This window comes from Bos javanicus, chromosome 13 (genome assembly GCF_032452875.1).
Source record: "Bos javanicus breed banteng chromosome 13, ARS-OSU_banteng_1.0, whole genome shotgun sequence".
Lineage (NCBI taxonomy): Eukaryota > Metazoa > Chordata > Mammalia > Artiodactyla > Bovidae > Bos > Bos javanicus.
Window position 1 is genome coordinate 42861737 of NC_083880.1, and position 22615 is coordinate 42884351.

The 22615-nt window shown below is 55.9% G+C and overlaps 2 protein-coding genes across 5 annotated transcripts in view; one reads left to right on the forward strand and one right to left on the reverse strand.

Annotated features, from left to right (window-relative positions):
• Positions 1-1766, forward strand: part of PYGB (glycogen phosphorylase B) — a 35822-nt gene extending 34056 nt beyond the window's left edge. The window contains exon 20 of the mRNA XM_061436443.1: positions 477-1766. Within this exon, the coding sequence (XP_061292427.1) occupies positions 477-629 (153 nt within the window). The 3' untranslated portion in view covers positions 630-1766. The remainder of the gene's footprint in view (positions 1-476) is intronic.
• Positions 1767-3896: 2130 nt separating this feature from the next.
• ABHD12 (abhydrolase domain containing 12, lysophospholipase) overlaps positions 3897-22615 on the reverse strand; it is a 65903-nt gene continuing 47184 nt past the window's right edge. For all 4 annotated transcript variants that reach the window (XM_061436447.1, XM_061436446.1, XM_061436445.1 and 1 more), the window contains 11 exons: positions 19712-19817; positions 16522-16641; positions 14130-14160; positions 12735-12780; positions 10577-10706; positions 9725-9762; positions 9199-9278; positions 7901-7983; positions 6229-6307; positions 5474-5601; positions 3897-4534 (listed from right to left, as the gene is read on the reverse strand). In XM_061436447.1, the coding sequence (XP_061292431.1) occupies positions 4495-4534; positions 5474-5601; positions 6229-6307; positions 7901-7983; positions 9199-9278; positions 9725-9762; positions 10577-10706; positions 12735-12780; positions 14130-14160; positions 16522-16641; positions 19712-19817 (881 nt within the window). In that variant the 3' untranslated portion in view covers positions 3897-4494. The remainder of the gene's footprint in view (positions 4535-5473; positions 5602-6228; positions 6308-7900; positions 7984-9198; positions 9279-9724; positions 9763-10576; positions 10707-12734; positions 12781-14129; positions 14161-16521; positions 16642-19711; positions 19818-22615) is intronic.

Here is a 22615-nt window from a genome sequence, read left to right on the forward strand (position 1 = left end):
GGATGGCCGCAGGAGGGGACACTGGCGATGGGGGTGTGGCTGGGTAGTCACTGCCCAGATCTGTTAAAGCAGGTTCTTGGACACGGCCTGAGGGGCTTGTATCTAACCATCCCCCTCAACTCAGGAAACAGCTCCTGAAGTCTCCTCCTGAGACAGGACAGGAGGGAGCCTGGGAGGCCAGGTGACCCCGGGCTCAAGGAAGTACCCTGGCTTCCCTTCCAGGAGCACCCTCCTGGCGCTGGATGCAGTCTGGGGGTGAATCCCCTCCTGGCAGGGTGTCTGTGCATCGTGTGCACTGTGCCCTGGCAGGACCCCTCGGGCTCCAGACCCTGTCTGCTCACCTGGAAGCTTCCTGGTGGGTTGGCCCCCTTCCCAGTGAGCTCTGAGCTTTGAGGGCCTGCCTTCTGTCAGGCTGCCCAGGGCTAAGCACATCTGGGAACAGACCAAGGTCACTAAGCGTCTGCCTCCCTCTGCAGAACCCCAAGGAGTGGACCAAGAAGGTCATCAGGAACATCGCCTGCTCGGGCAAGTTCTCCAGTGACCGGACCATCACGGAGTACGCCCGCGACATCTGGGGTGCGGAGCCCCCTGCCCTGCAGACCCCACCGCCCAGCCTCCCCAGGGACTAGGCCCCGGTCTCGGGACCAGCTTTCATCCCCTTGCTGACTCTGCCCGTTGTTTCCAAGCATTTTCCTAGTTCCCTGCTTCTTTCAGTGCCGCTTCCAGGAGGGCTGGGGGAATCATGGTGGTGGCTTTGAGGGGCTGGGGTGTGGAGATGCCCCCTCATTGCCTGCCGGAGAGCAGGTCCCAAGCACTGACAGGGCTCGCCCCCCCACACCCCCCCGCCCCCCAAGATGCCCACTCAGCTTCCCCACGGCCTCGTACAAACCTGTGTGAGCTCGTATTCAGTTTTGACCCTCTGCATTCTGGGGTCCAATCAGGTAGCCGTGACAAAGCTTGGGCAAGTGTGTTTCTGCAGCATGCAGGCTGGCCATCCAGTCTCTCCCAGCCCAGCTCTGCCTCCTGGCCATGCTGGCAGGGTCCAGTGTGCCGAGCCGAGTCCTCATAACTGCCACGTGGGCACCCGACCTGGGGTTTCCAGATTGAGAAGATAGCAGGGCCCCAGGGGAACCGAGGGTGATACTGGGGAGGACGCCTGTGTCCAGCACCAAGGGCTTCAGTTAGGACAGGCTGGCTGGTGCAGAATTGGTTTGATTTTGCTTTTTTGAAGATTTTTCACAAGAAAATGAAACTAGCTGAGGTCTTTCCTTGTTTTAGCAACGGAAAGTAGTACTTCTGAAGTTTATGCCAGGGGAGGCAATGCTGGGGTTTCACTTGGGGTCCCCACCTAGCTGGGTGAGGCTGCATGCCCAGCCCTCTGCGAGGCCTGCACCCTCCCTGTGCCTGTCAGGCAAGAGGCAGCAGGAAAACCTGGTCTGGAAAAGGACTGGTGGGCCCAGAGGGGAGCCCACCCTCCATTCTACCCAGACGGCAGGCTGGCACCAGGGATGGTGGCTGAGTGGTGGGAAGGACGAAGCCAGGGAGCAGGTGGGAGCTCGGGGTGGAAGCTTCCGGAGGCTCTACAGCCTCACATGCCGGACCTGGGTGGCTCGGGGCTCTGCTCTCACCCCACCAGAGCTGGGGGGTCTGCGGTCACGCCCCAAGCACCCATTGCTGCCCGCCTTTTAGGCCAAGCGTGACCGTCACCGTGCCCTTCGCTGTCACTGCCTCGTGTAAGAAAGCGATTAAATCTGCTTGTGCTCAGATGCTCTGGCCTCTGTGTGTCTCTGTACCCAGGGTGCTGCATGTCCCAGCCGGGATACACTATGGCCCACCACTCCGGGACTGGGGACAGGACGTTCTCTCACCCAGCTGCTGTGGGACTCAGAGCCCTGGGAGCCTGAGTCATCAAACCCAGCACTGGGAAAACACCAGCTGGGTGTTGGCGTTTTGGGTGTGAATTGTACTCTTCTTGTGTACCTGTCTTTTGCCACCCACTCCTGGTCCTGGGAAGTGGAACTCCTGGGCACCAAATCATTCCCCTCCCCAAACTGTATGGCTGCAAGTTAAATCAAAAACCCAGCGAGATGTGAACTCAGGGCTCAGTGTTACCCAGAGAACCCAAGTGTTGGGGGAGGGGCACCTGGTCTCAGGTCTGGGGCACCTCCCAGGACACTCGCTTCCATAGGCTGTGACCACAGATCAACGGTGGGCATCTCGAGCTGTTCCTGACCAGACTGACTCTGTGACTCAACAAAAGGTCAGTCCCACTCCACAGTTTCAGCTGAGCTTCTTGGACTGAGGTAATAAGCGGAGACACCCCTAAGCAGAGACATGTAGACCTAATTACCTGAAAGGTGTCAAGGGCGGGAGCTACTTGCTCAGCAACCTTGTTATGCTTTATCTTCAGGCTGTCAGACACCTGTAAAAAATACTAACAGCTTGTATTTTTACTTTATATCCTACTTTATCCTCCCCACCTACCCCCCACCATAAAATCTGAGGCAACTTACACAGACAAAAGATAAAGAAAAACAGGTCTGAAGACTTGAGCCCAGGCAGGGCAGGTGAAGTGTAGATGGTCTCAAACGGCCTCGCTGGTCAGGACGAGCAGGGGACGTGGCTCTGGGCTGCGGGGCTGCCAGGAGCCCCAGTGACAAAGACCAAGAGGCCCCAGGGGGCTGGCCACACAGGCTTTGTGCTTTAGTTACATGAAGGCAGTTGTCAGGTCAGGATGGGCGTCCCAGAAAGCCAAGGGGATGTGAAGCTGAGGCCCAGGTGGCTGAGAATTGCAATGGGCAGCTCTAAGGTGTTTCGAAGAGGGTGTAATCTCCTGTTTCTGGGCCTCCAGCCAGTTCACAGCTGCTCACAGGCCAAGGGCAGTGAGTAAGAGAAGGCAAATAAGCTCCTCCCCACCCCGGGGAATTTCTGCACTGACTCCAAAGTGTCAGAGCCTAAGGATCTAGAGGAGGAAGTCCTGCCTTTAGGAGAGGGTGAAAGTTACTCAGTCGTGTCTGACTCTTTGCAACCCCATGGACTATACAGTCCATGGAATTCTTCAGGCCAGAATACTGGAGTGGGTAGCCTTTCCCTCCTCCAGGGGATCTTCCCAACCAGGATCGAACCCAGGTCTCCCACATTGCAGGCGGATTCTCTACCAGCTAAGCCACAAGGGAAGCCCAAGAATACTGGAGTGGGTAGCCTATCCCTTCTCCAGGGGATCTTCCCAACTCAGGAATTGAACCAGGGTCTCCTGCATTTCAGACAGATTGTTTACCAACTGAGCTACCAGGGAAGCCCAAGGAGAGAGTTGGGTAAACCAAGTCCTCCGCCTGAGACCAGCCCTGTACTGTACGGCGTGCAGCCCCCTTAGAAAGCCACACACCATCTCTCTCTGGGGGTGTGAGAGGGGGGCGGTGAGTGGGCACTGGCGTTGTGTGTGGGAGGTGGGCTTGGCCGAATGCCACGACCAGTGAGTGAACGAGCTGACACTCCCAGGGCAGAATGGGAGTCCCTGGACTCCAGCAGCCTGAGTCCTTCCACGAGTGACCAGGGGCTCGTCCCAGGTCTCTGAGTGAAACCCCACCACCCATCTATCAACACAACAACATTCAATGAGCTTGTTAACCGTAAGGTTGAAAGGCTCACCCACAAAGACCTGGTTTTAAGAAAATGCCATCTGCCCCACCAGAGTAGACAACCTCCCCATGAACACGCCTCCTCCGACACAACACCCCTCCCCGCGGGACCTCGGTGTCTGTAGGAGCAGGAAGAAAGCCCACAATCCTTGGCCTTACAGAGCCACCTCCTCCTCACATACGGTCGGGTTCTGAGAGTGGCCTGGGGCTGTAGGCACAGCCTGGACACCACTGGAGGCAGCACTGAGAAAACAGACAGACCACCACCACGATTTTATTCTTAAATAAATGCTCAGTCTAAGGTCTGGTTAGGCAGACAAGTGGGTGGACATCAGAGGAAGGCAGATCACTGGCCCCTCCCCGGTGGGGAGCAGCGGGGCAGCCCAGGGAGGCAGGGACACCGAGGAAGGCAAGCAGGGCGGGCAGGGCAGGAGGGGCTGGTGGAGCCATGAGCGTCCATCTGGGGGGAACAGAAAGAACCCATGTTCGCCCACATTCTCAAGGGTGGTGCCAGAAAGCTCAGCGTGGTCCCAAGACCCCTCACCTCCTGTCCCAGGCTCCCCGTGCCTGGCGCAGGAGGTATGGGATTGACTAGCCGATGGCCAGAAAGTTCTGTCACTGTCTTCCCAACAAGCCCTCGGGTTGAGGGGCAGCACGAGGTGGAGAGGGCCACATGCCGCCTCCGCGTGGTCCACAGAGACCCCCTGCTCCCCGCCACCCAGGGCGGTGCCTCAGGTCTGCCAGGGCCTCCCCTGGAATCTGTGTTCCCTCTCCGGGCGCATCTCCGGGGGGCCGGGCTGGCAGGAGGAAAGGGGGACGAGGGCAGAGGCCTTCATGCTCCCGGGTGGCGAGCAACTCAGTGCTGGCGTCCCGGTTCCGACTTCCCCAGGAACTCCCTGGAGCAGAGGAGGACACCTGTCAGCCAAACCCCTCCAGGCCAGATCGGAGACCCCACCTCCCACGGTCCTCCCACAGCCCACCCGGGAGGCTGTAATGGAGCCCCGAGGACCACACTCTGCCTCGAACACCCTGCAAGGCAAATGGGCAGGGCGCCAAGGGCAGCGCCAAGTCCCGACACGGAGTGAGGGCAGGCCACTGCACCCTGGCACTGGAGGGTTCTCAGATCACATGTTTTGTGATGTGTGCCTTTTACAAGGAAAACCACGGTCCCAGAGCAATGCCATGCTCCTACCATCCCCTCAGCAACACACATTCCATGCGCCAAGAAACGTCAAAAACACAGAGCTCTGCCTCTGGGACTTTGAGGGCCTCACATACCAAGTGGAGTTCCCCAGCACACATTTCTCCGAGGGCTGATTCCAGCAGCCGGGGCTCAGCAGAGGCCCTGCAGTTGGGACGTGGCGGCGGCCTGCACCTCCGAGTGGGAGGCAGGGAGTGTCTGGTCCATCCAAACCCTTCCCTCTGCCACCCGGGCACCCTCGTTCCCAGGCTTGTAACAGGTGGCCGGGCTGCAGCCCACGTGCCGGCCCAGGAGTCTGGCCAGCGCAGTGCAGCCAGGGGCACGGCCTCCCTCCCTGAGGCAGCTGGGGACCAACAGGCTTTGGGGGAGCTGGCCCAGACCTGCATCACCCCTACCATATACACCCCGTGCAGGGGCAGAGACCTGACGGGCCTGTGGGAGGGGACGGGGGCCTGAGGACAGTAGCCGTGGCGTCCTCACTGCTTGACCACACGCGGGGCCACAGCCCGGCAGGCCACATGTGCTGACACCGGACCCCCCTGACCAGCCTGACACGGCTATCCCAGCTGCGGCCGCAGGGGCTCGCCCAGCTCCCGCATGCCATCCTACATGGTGGGTGATGGTAGTGCCTCACCTCAGGATCCGCGGGAGCTCAGGGCTCTTGTAGATGTACTTGTGCCTGTAGCCAAGGTCCGAGTGGAAGGGGATGAACTGAACCTTAAAGTCCCGGAAGCTGCGTGACGGTGCGGCGATGTTGTAGAGCTGGGGGAGGGAGAGGAGGCTTGGTGCCCGGGGCCTGGGGTGACCTGCCTCAGCCACAGGACCCTCGGGCCACCCCTTGAGACCCTCTCTGTCCTCACCCTGTCTCGAGACCAGCCTTCCTCAGGGGCCCTCAGCACCCTCAGGCCACCTGCCCTGGGATGCCACGTGGCCTGAGTACCCAGGGCAGCCTGTTGGCTCTGTCCCAGGGCTGGGTGGGCCGTATGCCTAGGTCAAGGTCCATCTACAAGCTGGCTTGGGGTCTGTGGCACCGCAGCCCCCTCCTTCCAGCCCAGGATGGCCAGGTCCTAGGCCCAGACGTGTTCGGAGGTGGCCTGGGCCCCCTGCCCTTTAGCCTGCCCCTGCCCCTCACCACCGCCACAGTCAGAGGGTGCTCCCTCCCACCCTACTCCCACCTACAGATCTGAGAGCAAAGGCAGATGCGGCAAAAGCAGATGCAGAGGCCCCACAGTGAGAGGATGTGCTCAGACGTCAGCCCAGAGGCAAGAGAACGCGTGAGAGCTGTGAACCGCCAACCTCCACTGCCTTCTCCCTCACAAGGGGCCCGGCCCGCAGCGGGACCCTCTTCCACACCTGCCTGGCCTGAACACGAGTCTGCCCGACGCCCACCTTTCTGCCGAGCTGGAAGGGCACGACCGGGTCGTCCTCGGCGTGCAGGATGAGCAGGGAGCAGGAGATGTGCTTCACACTGCAGGAGGCGGAGGGAGAAAGGCACTGGATGGCCAGGACAGGCTGGGCCTCCCGGGCTCCCGGGCTGCCAGCAGCAGGGGCCAGTGAGGGAGCCCTGCACTGCAGCGTGGAGCGCCTCAAACTGCCAGGCGCTTTTAATACAAAGCCAGCAGCTGATTTCTTAGATGTTTCCATCAGTATCTGTTTTAGGTGACAAGTTTCAATCAAATCTAGAGCTCACTTCATTCACCAAATCGGGTCCCTGAATATTACCTGGAAATTTAAAAACAAAACAAAAAAACTTTGCCAGTACACTATTCTTAAAAAGTTACAAAACGATATTTACAAACTGAGTAATAGGTGGGCCAGGAAACTTACTGCAAATGAACATTACTGGACATCAGCTGGCAAAAGAGCCACCCTCTAATTTCTCTTCTGTGTATATGACATTTAATTCCCGAATGTTTCAAATAAATGAACATTCTCAAGATGGTCACTGAATCCAAACCCCTCAGCAAACCGCCAACGGAAGGACAGGCTGCAGGACTGATGGGCCCTGGACGCTCCTAGCTGCCCCTCACTGAGGCCGCACGGGGAGCTGGTGGACGCAGCACACGCTGGCTTCTGGCGACCTCATGCTGAACTGAGGCTTCGCGTAGGCAGCCCCAGGGCAAGCCTGGCACCTGGCAGGACTAGGCCTGGGTGTGCGCCCAGCCATCTGGCAGGCTGCACTGCTGCTAGTGGCACACAGATCACCCACTCACCACATTCTACTCCCAGGGTGAAGTGCTTGCTGGTGTACAGGACAGTTTGACATTCGACATCTTTTCATAACTTCCACCCACCAAGCTGGTCCTTCACTTCTCCAACTCTCGAGGCCTAGCTCACATGCTGGCACCTTGGCAAGTATTTGGGAACAGACCTTCCCACCATGCAGGGGCTCCTGACTTCCAGGGGGTGAGGGACGGCCAGTCCCCCAACACTCACACTGGCTCAGCTGGGGGGCAGCCACAGGGTGACTTTCTCACTATCGTCATTTTTAGAGAAAATCCAGTTTATTCAGGTAATTCTTCTTTTAAAAATGTAGATTTTTAAATGCTAACTGAATATTCAGATAAAAAAATTTTTTAGAATAAATTAAAGTCCATGAAATAAAGATATCACAAAGATAATGTTAATTGAACTTGAACGTTGTTCAAAGAAAGAGTCCTTAAATAGAATATGTAACTTCTGGTTCACCTAATATAAATATTTTTAGTATTAACCTTCAGAACATCTTTCCATAACCAAACACAAATCAAATGGCTAAGGCAAAGTCATTTTTTCAACAACAGTTACTATTGCTGCTTTAACACCTGTTCAAGAGTTCTGGTTTTGACAAATAATTTTCAAGTAAAACAGTTCTATGGACCAAAAGATATGGTGTTTCCCTATTTCTTTAACTCTACAGTCTTTCCACCTTCCTTCTTCCCTTCCTCTACCTTTATAGAGATGTGTTGCTTAGAAAAGACCCTTACATGTCCAGAATCCCACCCTCCTTGGTTAACATGACTCAAGACGCTTATTCTGAGGGTTCTTCGGGTTCTTCTAAATTCTCTCCCACAGTACTCACTTTTCATCATTTGCAAACTGAATTCCACTGCTTGTGATGGGATCAAGGAAGAACCAGTCAAACCCAGGGAAATATCGATAGATCTGGAGGTTAACATGTAAACAAGGAGAGAATCAATCACTACACCCCCATGGGGGGGTCACCCCTGCTTCCAATCAGGTGGCCCCAGAGCCGGGGGGGGGATGGGTAGTAATATACCCCCATAGGGGCCGGGGTCACCTCTGCTTCCAATCAGGCTGACTGGTGGCCCCAGAGCTGGGGGGATGGGCAGAACTATACCCCTGTGGGGCCAGGGTCAGGCCTGCTTCCAATCAGGCTGACTGGTGGCCCCAGAGCTGGGGAGGGATGGGCAGAACTATACCCCTGTGGGGCCAGGGTCAGGCCTGCTTCCAATCAGGCTGACTGGTGGCCCCAGAGCTGGGGAGGGATGGGCAGTAATATACCCCCATAGGGGCCAGGGTCAGCCCTGCTTCCAATCAGGCTGACTGGTGGGCCCAGAGCTGGTGGGCGGGGTGGGGCGGGCGGTGGGCAGCAGTCCTGCTATCCCTCCCACCACCCTCAGACTCCCTTTTCAAGAGGCCCCAGACTGGCTGCGGGGGATTGCCCACAAACAGGACTCCCACACCCAAGACTCAGAGACCAGGCTTCCCACACAGAACAGGCCACAACCCCCAAGAAAACAGAGGACCATGTGATTCGGGAGAAGAGCAATATCAAAGAACACCCAACAAAGGATTCTTCTGTCTGTACCAGGCAGCATGAGGTCAGGCAGGCCGACACAGCACCACTGGACACACAGAAGCAGTGGGAGGAGGAGGAGGAAGCAACAGGACACAGAGGGGCCCCCTCTGGGCCCAGCCTGTAAACGGAGGGTCTCAGGCCTTGAGGCCAGCCAGTGAGGACCCAACAGCACGGGGTTCCCACCAAGGGTTCCCTGGGGTGCCCACCAGCTCCACTCCCAGCCCGCACCGGGCCCCAGGGGCAGCAATGCCAGATGGGCAACCTGTGCCATGAGGCAAGGCCTCCTATGGGTCTAGCCGCCCTCAGACAACCTGACTGTAACCATACCCTTCTACCTGGCACAAAGCTATAAATATCCTGAGTGGCTCTGCAGTCAGGCCAGTGCCCAGAATTAAATGAGAATTAACTTTCATAACATCTGTATTTATTAGAATACTTAAATAATTTTTATGACATTTTAATTTACTTATATGCATATTACTCATAGTCATTTTCATAGTTATAGCTATTATTTCCATTATATACATAAGTCCGTCTTTAATAAGCTCTGTACTTGCCACTGAGAACGGATGGCTCTTGGCTTCTTCACGGATATTAGTGAATGGAGATTCCAAGATGAGGGCATCTGGAGGAGTCTCTAGATAAATAAGACCAACAGGGAGCTGGGAGGTGAGCAAAAAGCCCCAGTGGGACACTCCTCATGCCACCACCCCCTCGACAGGACCATGGACCCCAGGTGCCCACCTGGCTGGCCCTGCCCCTCAGGTCCTCCCCTGGGGTCATGTGAGGGAAGTAGTCTCAAGGGGACCCTGAGAACCATGTCTGCCGAGGCTGCCTGTTTGGAGCCCAGCCCCTGTCAAGGCGCCGCCAGTTGCCAGAGAATCTGGGGAACAGGGTTGGGCCCTCGGGGGTTTGCTCAGGCCCCCATTTCAACGCCCAGCTCTTGTCTCACCACCCCGCTCATCCACCACCACCCACTTCACAAGAAGCTGGCAGGGCCTGGAGCACAGCCGGTGCCTGAAGAGCCCTCCTGCACGGGAGCCGGGCCACACCTGTGGCGTAGGACCCCACGCAAACGCCTACCTCGCTCACAGAGGCGCCGCACCAGGTTTGTGGCCACTCTGCAAAGAGGGAAAAGTTCAGTTGGATCATGACAAAAACTGTTGCAGACGAGACTGTTCCTGGGGAAGCTAGGACTATCGCGGTGACGGGTGGGGTTTTGGGTGGGGTTGCGCAGGGGCCCAGCAGCCAGCCCCTCCAACAGGGACTCTGTGATGGGACCTCCACGATCCCAAGGCACATGCTGCACCTCACCTGGAAGGGCCCTTGTGGGCTGCAGAGCAACGCCCCAGCTCACACCCGGTCCTACAGACACAGATGGGAGGGGCCCCTGAAGGGGGCAGCACCTGGACTCTGCCCGGCCTAGGCCTCCTGCCTTGCTAGGACCAAGCTGGGCAGGTCCAGGCAGACACCCAGGGTGAGAAGGCCTGCTCCCCTCTGGCCAGGGCTCACTCTCACCCAGGAGGGCCAGTCCCAGACACTGCCCAGCCTGCAGGCAATGTGTCCAAAGGAAAAGCAGCAGGAAAATGGAGGTGCTGAAGATCTGGGGCGCCTTTACACCGGCCACATGGAACATCAGAGCGCTTCCTCTTTCAGCAGATGGAACAAGGGAACCCCAACTGCTGCCTCCCCAAGTTTTTAAGTAATGACACCACGTGTGAGGCAAAAGGCCCGTGCTTCTGGATGCGCTGCATAGCACAGCCACGCTCAGCGAGGCCTGGGGAGCCCAAGTGCCCTGCACTGTGGGGCTCCATCCCCGGCCCCCACCAGGGCAGTAATGGAGGCTCTAGGACGCTGGGGGCCCCTCAGGCAGCCTGGGCTGGAGAGTCACCCGTGAAGACCTGCTCCCACAAACGCCATGCTGGGAACTCTCACCCGGTGCCGAGAGAATGGCCCCAAATATACACGGGGTTGTCTCCACTTCGCACTTTGATCCAGTCAAAAACATGGAGTGCATCATACGTCATGCCCCGCTCCGACGGCGTTCCTACTGAGTCACCCCAACCTGGGAAAGCAGCATCAAAGAGGACATCACGGGACTGCAAGGGGCAAGCCCCGCTCCGCCCCCGTCTCAGCAGAAGGCCCAGGCCATCTGGGGCCTCAAGTCTCGGCCAGGCCAGCTTGTTTCTCCCAACTCCTCAGCTGTCGCAATCTCTGAACCCAACCACCACCCTCACCTGAGTCTCAAAGAGCAGAAGCAGACAGGGTGGTCGGACCAGCAGACCCCTGGCACTGGCACCTGGGGCTTGGCCAGGCTCAGCTATTGATAGTCCAGCCCGCCCCAGCCTTGAGCCCAGCCCCGGCTCTGTGGCCCAGCTGTGAAGAGGCTTCAGGATGAGCAGATTCCAGGCTCAAGGCAATGCTGACCCACAAAGGAAGGGGCTCCTAGCATCCTGTTTGCATTACAGAGGAAAGCCAACTAAACTCTGACCTCCCACGGGTCCTTCCCTCCAGATTCTGGAAAAGTCAAATGTGACTGTCCTTTCCAGCAGCTCAGCAGTGAGTCATCATCAAATGATCTGAAAATACCACAAGGCTCATAGAGAGCAAGTCCTGCAACACAAGCAAAACCTAGAGGCAGGGGCACCACAGGCCACCTCCCCGGGGCATCCCAGACCCAGATTAGCGGAAGAAGCCAGGGCCAGGAACAAGGCCAGAGGGCGGGCTCAGGGCACCAGCGAGGGCAGGGACAGAGACAGGGAGAAACACAAGAGAGACGGAGACGGGGAGACAAATGAGAGAACGAGACGGGGACAAGGAGCCACAGGCAGAACTTTGGTCTCTTGTACAGCTTAGAAAGGAAGAGACTCAACAGGAAGTGAAAAGAGGAAGTGTTAGATGGGATCTTATTTCTGTTAGAAGCACAGGAAGGTGAATAAGGGAGAGGGCTGCCCCCTCACTGCCCTGAGGTTCCAGCTGCAGGGGCAGGAGGGAAAGATGAGCCTCCTTTCGGAGTTTCTTCAACCCAGCACCTTCCTCCTAACAGAACACTCTTTCACAAAAGAATCAACCTGCACCCTAGGCTGGTGGAATAATGGCACTCAAAGACGTGCACGTCCACACCTGGAAACCCGTACCTCTGGAACCTCACACGGCAAGGGCAGTGAAGGGTGCAGAAGGAAAGAGGCTGCCAAGCAGGGGACCCCGAGACAGGACAGTGTCCTGGTCAGCATGAGCCTCAGGCAATCCCGGGTCTTTATGAGCAGAAGGGACAGAGTCAGGGCCAGAGTAATGCAGACGCGAGGGGCCACAGGCAAGGAACCAGCGTGGCCTGGAGAAGCTGCAAGAGGCTAGGAACCTGACTCTCCTGGAGCCTCCATCGTGTCCACACCTTGACTCATCCCAGTGACTAAAGACTTGGAACCTTGACCACCAGTGCTTCAAGATAGTTCATCCGTGCTGTTCTGAGACATTACATTTGTGGCAGCCATGGCAGCATCAAGAGGAGACTCTCCCAAGGTGCACACCCAGGCGATGCCAACAGCTGCTGGTTCTGTGGGTGTGAAGCCCCGCCTCCCCCCAGCCAGGGTGAGCTGGACAAGAGGCCTCAGCCCTACGTCCTGTCCAGGTGAGGGCTGTCTGAGGCACACAGCGCCGCCACTCTGCTCCCCGCTGACACAAAGCATCTTCCTCACGCAGCAAACTGCGGGAGGCAAGGAGAAACACAGAGGGACGAGAAGAGGAGTCCCTCTTTCCTGTCTCCGTAACTTCAACAAGACAAGCTCTGCTGAGCACGAAACAGGCCCAATACCCAGCTGTGGGGAAAGTCTGAGTCCCACAAAGAGGAGACAGCACCTTTGACATGTGAAAGGGGCCGGCAGAGGGTGTGTGCCGGGGTTCCAGGCGCCCATGCCTACTATCTAGGGGAGGATGCACGAAGGACTCACAGCCAAGGACCCGGACCCTCCACTACCTCCACACACTGACAATCTCACAAGGACCACAGGTCACGGCAGAGCCACCAGCATTTCAGAGTCACACATGGCCACCCCACACCAACCTCAAACAGGCGAGGTGAGCAAGGAACCCTCACCTCTGTAGTCAAAGGTGACCACGTGGTAGCCGAGGGAACTCAGCACCTGGAAGTGAAAAGCAAAAACTGAACAATGCGGCTCTGACTAACCCACCCGCCTCGCTCGAGGGAACTCAGTGAAGGCCATCACCTCACTGCCCCATCCTGCCACTGTGGGACACTCAGGAAGGCGGAGGCCAGCCTAAGCAGCACCTGTGCCCTCTGAGGTGCTTGCAGGCTGATGGCTGTCCAGGGGTTGCCAGGGGTTCTGACCACCCAGAGACCCAGGAGGAAGGACCCTGCAGTGTGGACTCCACACCTGGTGACCTTTAATGCAACCCAGCACTGTTCAGATTTAAGCTTCCATTGAATTTTTCTCACTTAGAAGAAAAAAGTCTCTCAGGATTAGGTGACTGCTTGCATGAAGTCACTATTCACTGTCCCACCCAAGCCCTGGCTGGGTGTGCTCAGAGCCACGAGGAAGCTGCCACAGACACCAGTGTCACCAACCTGAGGTGCGCTCCCGTCCCCGAGAAGAGAGCTTGGCCAGGGACTCCTAGCCCCCACAGGACCTGCACCCTCTGGAGCCATAGCTGTTCAGTCACCCACCCCACCCCCGCCTGGATCCAAGTCACTCCAGGGAACCAGCCCTCCAACAGCCCAGAGCTGTCCACAGGGTGCTGGACAGACAGCAGTGCCCACATGTCTGACTTGTTCCTCCGGCCCTGTTCCCAAACACAGATCCACCCGAGAGGAGGGCGACAGGTGTGGTGGCCCCAGACGCTGCATCAGCAGCACGTGTCAGCTCGAAGACCCACACACCCTCTGATGACAGCCACATGGCGGAGAGGGTTTGCATCTCCCCTGGGATCCCGCACCCAGACACCTGCTTCCACCACATTGGCTGGGAACCTGCATCAATGGTGCCCTATGCTTGGTGGACACGAGAAACCCCAGTGCTGGCAGAACTCCTGAGCCACAGCCCAGAGGACAGTGTAGCTCTCGGGCCCCTCAGTGTTCTCCCGTCATTCCCTATGTGAGTAAGTAACTTTACAAACAATTGCAAATCACTTTACGTTAACTTGTTAATTTCTGGCATAGGAGCCACAAAGTCCATTCATCCTGATCTTGGAAACTATCCCCAGAGGCAGCAAAATGGGAAACACTCCATGAGGAGATGTCCGTAATAGGCAAGATGAAAAAGACCGACAACGATTAAGTCAGATTATTAGGGGGAACTCCGTTCTGTTCATGACTCCTGGAAAGAACAGCCAGAGGCAGTAGGCGAGCAACGCTCTCTGTCCACACAGTGAGGGTGGGCACTGCCCCGTCCATCTGTCCACTGCATGGCCTCTGCTGTGTGCCACAGCTAAGGGCACTGCTCTCCATCAGACGCCGTGAGCCGACCTCACCTACCTTGTAAAGCTCCACCCGGTGGTCGCCGCCTCTAGATCGTCAGGGAAAGGAAACAAGAACAGCTGTTAGTGCATCTTCTCAGAGAGGAGGCCCGGGATGAACACTACAGCATCCGGGCACTTAGAGCCTGGTCCCCAAATCCATGTGGGAGGGTGACGGACAGGTCACCTCCTCCTCTGGGCACCTATGTGGCTCCCCGCTGGCCTCCACAGTGTGGTGCCAGGCAAGGGACCATCTGAGCACCGTGGGGATGTTTCTTAATTATTACCTCATCTCTGGTTTGACTAAGGTGGCAGAACCTAGGAAACACAAAGGCCCCTCGACTCCCCAGTGTCTAGGACCACAGGTGAACAGAAGGGACGCCCATCCTCGCTGGCACATACACCACGGGGACAGGCCACAGGCACCTCCTGCCTCAACCTCCTCAGCCACAGAGCCACCGCCAACCTTCAGGGTGCTCCTCCGTGGCTGTTCACACCCCCACCACCTGGTCATCTGGCTCTTCCCCACCTGCTCCGGACAGTCTGCTGCTGTGCCTCCTACCATGCCATCCTTCCACACACATGTGCCCGTGGGAAGACGCTGGGTCAGAGCCACCATCGTGATCCAACAGCTGCAGAGAACCTCCCAGGCCCTCACCGGCCGCCTCATGCACACCCCTCTCCGGGCGAGGCCTGTCTGCCTCTCCCTCCCACTTCCTGCCCAGATGCTGTCCGGCTGTTCCCTGCAGACACCCTGAGGGGGACAGGGCTGCCTGATGAGTGGGAAGCGCATCAGTGGGCAGGCTCTCCCTCGACAGACTTCTCCGCTCTCTCCCTTCCTCATAATGAGCATTTGGGCCATTTTGGGTGTGTGTGTCCAGAGAGAAAGTGTCCTCAGGGGAGGAGAGAAAAAGATGGAGGAAGAAAGCCAAAATAACCCAGAAATAAATATCAAAGGGCTGAGTTTCAAGACTGGAGAGAAATAATGCAAGATGTCTTCAGTTATCTTTGCAAGACTTTGTCATGGTTCTTTTATAAGATCTCCAGTACCCTACCCTGAGCAGGAAGAGGGGTTCAGAGCATAACGGGGTCTTGGGACATCCTTGGGGTCCAGGCCTCAGGGAGACACGGCTCCTGCCGTCCTGCCTAGACGGGGTGGCCATCAAGAACTGCACACTGTGCTGTCCTTGGGGACATGGGGGCAGGGGGCAGCAAACCTTCAGAGTCACAAAACGCCTTCCATCCTGAATCTACAGGCAGACTTTGTCTTCTTTACCACGTGACTGGCACTGCTCACAAAGAATGCCCAACTTCCCTCATTTATAGAAAGAGGCTACAGGAGCTGTTTGTAGTCATTTGCTCTTTGTAAAGCAGAAGAGAAACCCGCCGCAGCTTGTCCCAGACAACGGGGAAGCGGGCTGCCAAGGGCGTGCTGAGTCAGCAGCTCAGCACTCCGCTCTCTGGACTCAGGGTGTCCTGGGGGCCACGTCCCGGACATCCTGCTGACCCTCTGTGCAGCCCATCTGCCCAGACCCCGCCTGTGGCCTGCTCTGTCCCCTTGCCAGCTCTGCCTTTGAACGGACAGGCCCCAGCCTGGCCCCACGGAGCCTGATGGCTCTCGTGCAGATTCCTCTCCTCTCAACAAGGCCGCCGTGAAGGCTGGAAGGAGCCCTCTTTCAACAACGGGATCCAAACCTGCAAGTCTGAAAGACGTCCACTGAACCTGCCCTTGAAAAGCTCCCGGGATGACTGTGGGTAAGGATGGCTACATGGGGACACGCTTCCTCAATGGCCCAGTGGGATGTGCTGGCACTGCCGGCTCAGGGCTGGAGGTACCTGGCCTGACAGCGTGGCAGGGCAGCCCCCTGGACAAACTCGTTCCTGACTGCTTGGCTGGGGTCTCTTCGTGTGCCCCCAGGAAATGTGCCTCCTGTTCCAGAGGGCATGCCTGACGGTGAAAAAGTGTCCTCACCCCAGGATGGCAGATAAGATGATAGACGCGCAGGGGCAACTTCCAGGGCACACCGTGGCCTTGGAGGGTCTCAAAGCCTCCGCCAAGGGGCCGTGCTTCCTGTCCACTGAGGAGCCTGGGTCCCTAACCCAGGAAGAGCAACACCCCCTGGTTGAGGCTCTTGGTTGCTCAGGCAGACACAGCTACCTCCATTCTCACCCCAGGCATGAGCTTCTGACCAGGGCTTTCTGGACATAGCTGCCAACTTTCACTCAGCTGGCGGTTCCCAAACAAACAGGCCCGGCCCACCTGGCACGCAGCCCTGTCCTGCTCTGGGCCTGTGGGAACAAGGGTTTACAACCACTTCTCCCAAAGCCCAGAGGAGCCCTGGCTTTCCCCGAGCTCTTGGGTCGCCCGTGCCCAGGTGCGCCCTCTCTCCCTGCAGCGGGCCCCTGCTCACCTGGTGCCCGCGTTCCCATGCAGGTACAGGATGATCGGGTGGCTGGAAGACAGGGCATCCTCGTACCACATCTGGTCCTTCCCCTGGGCATTCTTCCACCAGACAGTGGGGACCGTGTGCCTGGAAGCAGCAGCAGAGGGGAGCATCAGGTGACACGCCCACAGGCAGGATGCCCGTGGCTCGGGACAACTGAGCAGAGAGCAGGAGGCTGAGGGGGCAGACCCCATGCTGTAAGGGCAGCACCTGGCAGCTGAGAACATTTTCTGACTTGCAGAAGGGCCCCTCTTGGCCCCAGTAGCTTGCCCCGGCAGCAGTGACTCCATCCATAGAAAGGGGAAGCTGTGTGAGGTAAGACCCCTTCTAGCTGGGTCAGAGCATGGAATGGGCACTGAGGCTGTCCCACATCCCCTCACACTCGCCCATGTTTATAAGCTACATGAAACTGCACCCATGAGTACACAGGACAGTACTGTCTGTCAAACGTGCTAATTCAGTTAACACTGGTCTATACAGGCTGACTGGAAGCCTGGCTGTCCTTAAAGCACCATTTCTAACACAGAGCCTGGCCACAAGCCATCATGGCATTAGACTCACCTCTGCAGGAAGCATCACAGGCCCCTGTAGGCAGCCCGGATTCTTGCACACCTGGCCAGGCATGCAGACACTTGGTCTATGTAGCCAAACCCTCCTTCCGAGAGGTGCTCTGGTCACCCTTAACTCAGGACACATCAAAGTCACTGCTCATGACTTTGAACAGTGACTTAAAAACACTGCACGGCTGATTTCTTCTTCTCCAGGTCTAAGTGCCAGCATCTCATTTCTGATGTGTGTCTCTGACCATTTCACAGGATTGCATTTTGGGTAGTTCTGACCACTGCAATTACCACTCTCTCATAGTTACAAACCTGTGAGACAGAAAGGTGCACCTGGCAGATGCTGGGAGCTGATATGCCTCCAGGAGCCAGCCTACCTGAAACTCGGAGCTCTGAAAAAGGCCCTGGCAGCTCTCCGTCCCTGGGCTCCGCCCCTGCCAGGCAGAGAAGGAGCTGTTTCCCCCGCTCCTTGGCCGTGGGAAGACCTGGCGAGGCACCAGGGAGGGCAGTTGGTGAGCGGAGTGGCTGCCGTCCCAGGGCCCACGCTGCCGCCGGCATAGCACTGGGTGTAGACGTGGGCAGGCAGAGGTGCTCACCTGCACACAGAGGTGGTTGTTCCCGGAGACCCACATGGTCATCACCAACACGACCTTCACGGGTAACTGCCCAGATACCCATCCCATCACATGACTGCTCTGCTTGAGAAAGAAGCCTGGCTGAACCCACGTCTTCAAAGCACAGATCCTAGTAACTGTCAGGAGAGCTGCCAAGTCCCCCAGACAGCTCTGCACAGGACGCGCAAGCTTGACTGAAGACGGACACACAGAGCAGCCCACATGCACACACTGGCCCTGAATGCTCCACTGAATCACACCAGAAACGACCACAGACAATCCCTGCTTCAGCCACTCAGAATCAGAGCCTCCTTCTCATTTTTGAGTCTTCACCCAGGACGTCCTAGCCTCGCACAGGGGAGCAGTTCAGAGCATTTCCCTCAGAAGCTCCTCCCGGGCACAACAGTTCTCCTGAGTCCAAGGAGCGACTTGAAGCCACTCCTGAGACAAAGAGACGCCGTGATAGGAAAGTCAGAGTCTGTTCTGGTTCCATTGATCGGAAACACCCACTTGTCCATGGGTGTACTAAATTGTACTATGAAGAAAGGCCAACAAGTCACAGAGCTTAGATCTAAACCTAAATTTATGGCTAAAAAAAGCAAACACAAAGAAAAGAGCAAACGCCACCACCACTGTCAGGGCCTGAAAGAGCTGTGTATGAAAGAGATGCAACCATTTTCAACCCCTGGATGGGCCCTTCAGAAAGGTTGTTGCTGAACCATGAAAAGAAGCCGGGATTCTTGGCCTCCGGAGGAGAAGAATTCAATCCGGGGCCAGAGACGAGGCTTGATCGCTCAGAGCTTTTGTGCAATAGAGTCTATAAAAGTTTAAAAGGGATAGAAAAAGCTTCTGACATAGACATCAGAAGGGGGCAGAAAGAGTACCCCCTTGCTAGTGTTAACAATGGAGTTATATACTCTCCAATTAGTTATGACAGGGAATCAAAAGAATGCCTGGAAGTTGTAAAGACCTCACTAGACCTACTCCTATAATTTACATTTTAAGATAACAGGATTAGCCAGAAGGCTTTTTCCAGAGACTGTCCTCAAGCAGGATACATTATTGTTATATAATCCTAAGGAACGTAGAGGAAAAAAAGTTTGTCCTTTCTTCCTCCTTGAGAATTCCAGACCCCTCTCTCCTTGGGGAACCCTGGACTTCTTATCAACCTGCTTAGGAAATGACTCTCTCACTTCTCTGAAAGACAGGTGTGGCTCAAGCCTGTGCTCATGATTCCATGATACACAGTCTCTTTTCTGGCTTTCTTTCCCCCTGGAAATATGGCTTTCTGCAAAAACTGCTAGGGGAAGCATGCTGACTGAAACCGCCCACCCTGGCCAGGCACCATAGTAACCATTTGCGTGAGTTATTTTACAACAGGAGGTCCTGGTAACACAGAACTAATAAGCCACCACTAACCAGAAGAGTTTGGGAAAGGTCTAAACCACATGTCCAACCACCGCCCAGAACCCTTCAAGCTGGCATCCATCTTGGCTAAGCAATGAGTGGGCCCCCAGGAAGGACTCTCAGTCAGAATGATTGGTCTGAGACAACCCAGAAACTAACCCCATCACCATAAAACCCAGACTGTGAGCCACATGGCAAAGCAGTCCTCCCGGGTTCCCTTTCAATCAAGTCTCTTGCTTTGTCAGCTCATGAGTCTCCACAGACAATTCATTTCTGAGAGTTAGACAAGAGCCCACTCTAGGGCCCTGGAAGGGGTCACCCTTCCTGCAACAAAAGCAATCTGGTTTACAAACCCTTTGCTGTTTGAAAACGGGAGAACAGAGTTGGTGCTAGTGCTCCATTATCATGGAATCTAGAGGAGATTTTTCCTTTGGAAACAGATAAAGATAAAAATGGACAAGCAACAACAGTTTCAGAGCCTACTGTCAGGACAATACTGGCCACGCCTCACAGGCCCTGCTGCCTCGAGGCCACACTGCCAACGCCTGGCCCTGTAGTCCTGGGGCCAACACTCACCAGACTCCAATGGTTACGTCTTCCTCTGGCTGGAGGTAGTAATTACAGGTGTGATTCAAACCTTGATCCTGTGGTCTTTTCAAATCAATGAAATAGGGAACCCGCACTGTAGGGGACAAAGAGATGGAAACAGGATTAGGGGGGCTGTTACTTTGCCAACAAAGGTCTGTATAGTCAAAGCTATGGCTTTTCCAGTAGTCATGTATGAATGTGAGAGTTGGACTATAAAGAAAGTTGAGCGCAGAAGAATTGATGCTTTTGAACTGTGGTGTTGGAGAAGACTCTTGAGAGTCCCTTGGACTGCAAGGAGATCCAACCAGTCCATCCTAAAGGAAATCAGTCCTGAATATTCATTGGAAGGACCGATGCTGAAGTTGAAATTCCAATACTTTGGCCACCTGATGTGAAGAACTGACTCACTGGAAAAGACCCTCATGCGGGAAAAGATTGAAGGCAGGAGGAGAAGGGGATGACAGAGGATGAGATGGTTGGATGGCATCACTGACTCAGTGGACATGAGTTTGCATAAACTCCGGGAGTTGGTGATGGACAGGGAGGTCTGGTATGCTGCAGTCCATAGGGTCACAAAGAGTCTCACATGACTGAGCAACTGAACTGAACTGACCACCCTGTACACAGCAGAGCTGAAGCTCTCAAATACTTTCTCGAACCCTAATGCCTGGGGCACTGGGCCCTGCAGCCTCAGGAGCAGGTGTGGGCAGGTATATCTACAGATCCTTTGGCAAGGGTGAGGTCCAAGCAGAGACCCACTGAAGGTTGTTCAAGGTGTGAGAGGATACAAAGGATGGAAGGAAAGATCCTTGGGAGCCCTGAGGATTGGCCTGGCCATGAGAGAGGCTGGAGAAAAGAAGGCTGAGAACTGAAGGCTGGGGCCAGAGTGCTGGGGGAGGGACTATGGGAAAGGTGACAGAGGGATGTGTTTTTTGGACCTGCGGCCATGGGCTTGATGACCACCAGAATGTGGGTGGGGACACTGAGGTTTCTAGTGCTGCCACTGACTGAATGAGGCCCAAGATGAAGCGTGGGTGCAGGACATGGAGGAATCCACAGGACCCAGAGCCCAGGGAGAGTGGAGGGAAGTTATGGGGACAAGTCGGCAGCTGCTCATTGAGCCCTGAATTTACAGGGGACCTGCCAATAGGGCAATGGCTGACGGACTGCGGTGTACCCACCGATGGGAAGCCCCGGGCCTTCACACAGGAGCAACCGATACCCACAGTTCTGGAGGAACCTCTGTGAGTTACAAGTAGGTGAGAAGAGCAGGGAAGGAGGGTAAGATCACTGTGATGCTGCTACGTGATCCCAGGTCATCAGTGAACAAACAGGCCACACCAGCGTCAACACCGAGTGCGGCCTGGAAAACACAGAGACACAAGCCAGGCTGCAAGTGGGAGTTTAAAGGTGTGCGTGGGGTGCATATCCTTCTTGTATAAAAAAGTGAAAGTGAAAGTCACTCAGTCCTGCCCGACTCTTTGTGATCCCATGGACTATACAGTCCATGGAATTCTCCAGGCCAGTATATCGGAGTGGGTAGCCTTTCCCTTCTCCAGGGGATGTTCCCAACCCGGGGATTGAACCCAGGTCTCCCGCACTGTGGGCAGAATCTTTACCAGCTGGGCCACCAGGGAAGCCCGAGAATCCCTTGTATACCACTGCACTTGTAGTCCTTGAGGTGGACACCGTCTTTCAAGTTCTATTTAGTTGAAAAACAAAAACAAAACAACTCAAAGCTTGAGATGGGATTTACTCACATTATAAAATGGCAATTCTCAGAAGGGGTAGGGACAATGGACAGTGTGGCCATGACTTCCAGCCAGTCTCACCTTCAATAAGGAAGTCACGCAACTCTGGTTTTCTCTGGTGAAGGCAGTAGTGTCCTTGTGTAACCCACATGGCCACGTGGCACGGGAGCCCATCATGCCCGCCTGCCACACTGTCGCCTCCTGAGCCCAACTCCCGCCCCAGGGCCTCTGCATTGGCTGCCCTGAATGCTCTGTCCCCACATACCTGCATTCCAACTCTCAATTCCTCACATGTCCCCATGGCTCAGAAAACGTTCACTGAAGAAATGAAACAGCCAACTGGTGAGGCCATGGGAACACCTACTCACTCCTTCCCCTGGGGCTGCTTTTGAACCTCCAGCTTCTTTACCCATCTCTTTCCTAAGAAGCAGGCTACATTTTAAAAACTTAAAAAGAAAACTGACACTCAAAGGAGGTGGCATCTTACTTGCTGGCGCATGTTCCCTGTACTCTGAACGCCGTCCCCGAAACAGGAGGGTACAACCATGACCACAGCACTTGCTCAATGACTCACATGGGGTGACTCTGGGATCCGCACCCAGGCGACCAGACTCCACACTCTTGACTACTTGATAGGAAGTGCGGACAGTAAACCAGTTCTGATCCTGGTGGACCCTGAATGCTTTCCAATTGGGTCCCCTCAAAGGACAGTAAAGTCCTAACCCCAGCACATCAGAAGGGGACCTCAGCTGGAAATAGGGTCTTCACAGAGATAAATAAACTTAAGTAAGGTCATTTGGTGGACTCGATCTAACACGACTGGTGTCCTTATCAAAATGGGGAATCTGGACATAGGGACAGAGGGAAGACAACATGAAGTCCCGGGGAGAAAGCAGTCCTGCAATGGAGGCAGGGGCAGCAGTGATGCAGCTACAAGCCAAGGAACACCAGCCACCACCAGAGGCTGGCAAGAGGGAGCCCGGAATTTCGAAGCTTCAGAACTGGGAGAGAATACATTTCTGTGGTTTTAAGCGCCCCCCATCTGTGGTGTTCGTTATGCTGTGAAGGGACCAGTAGGTCTGGAACGGTCTCCCTGGATGCATCTCTTCCAGATGCAGGCGCCCGCTCCTGCCACACCCTG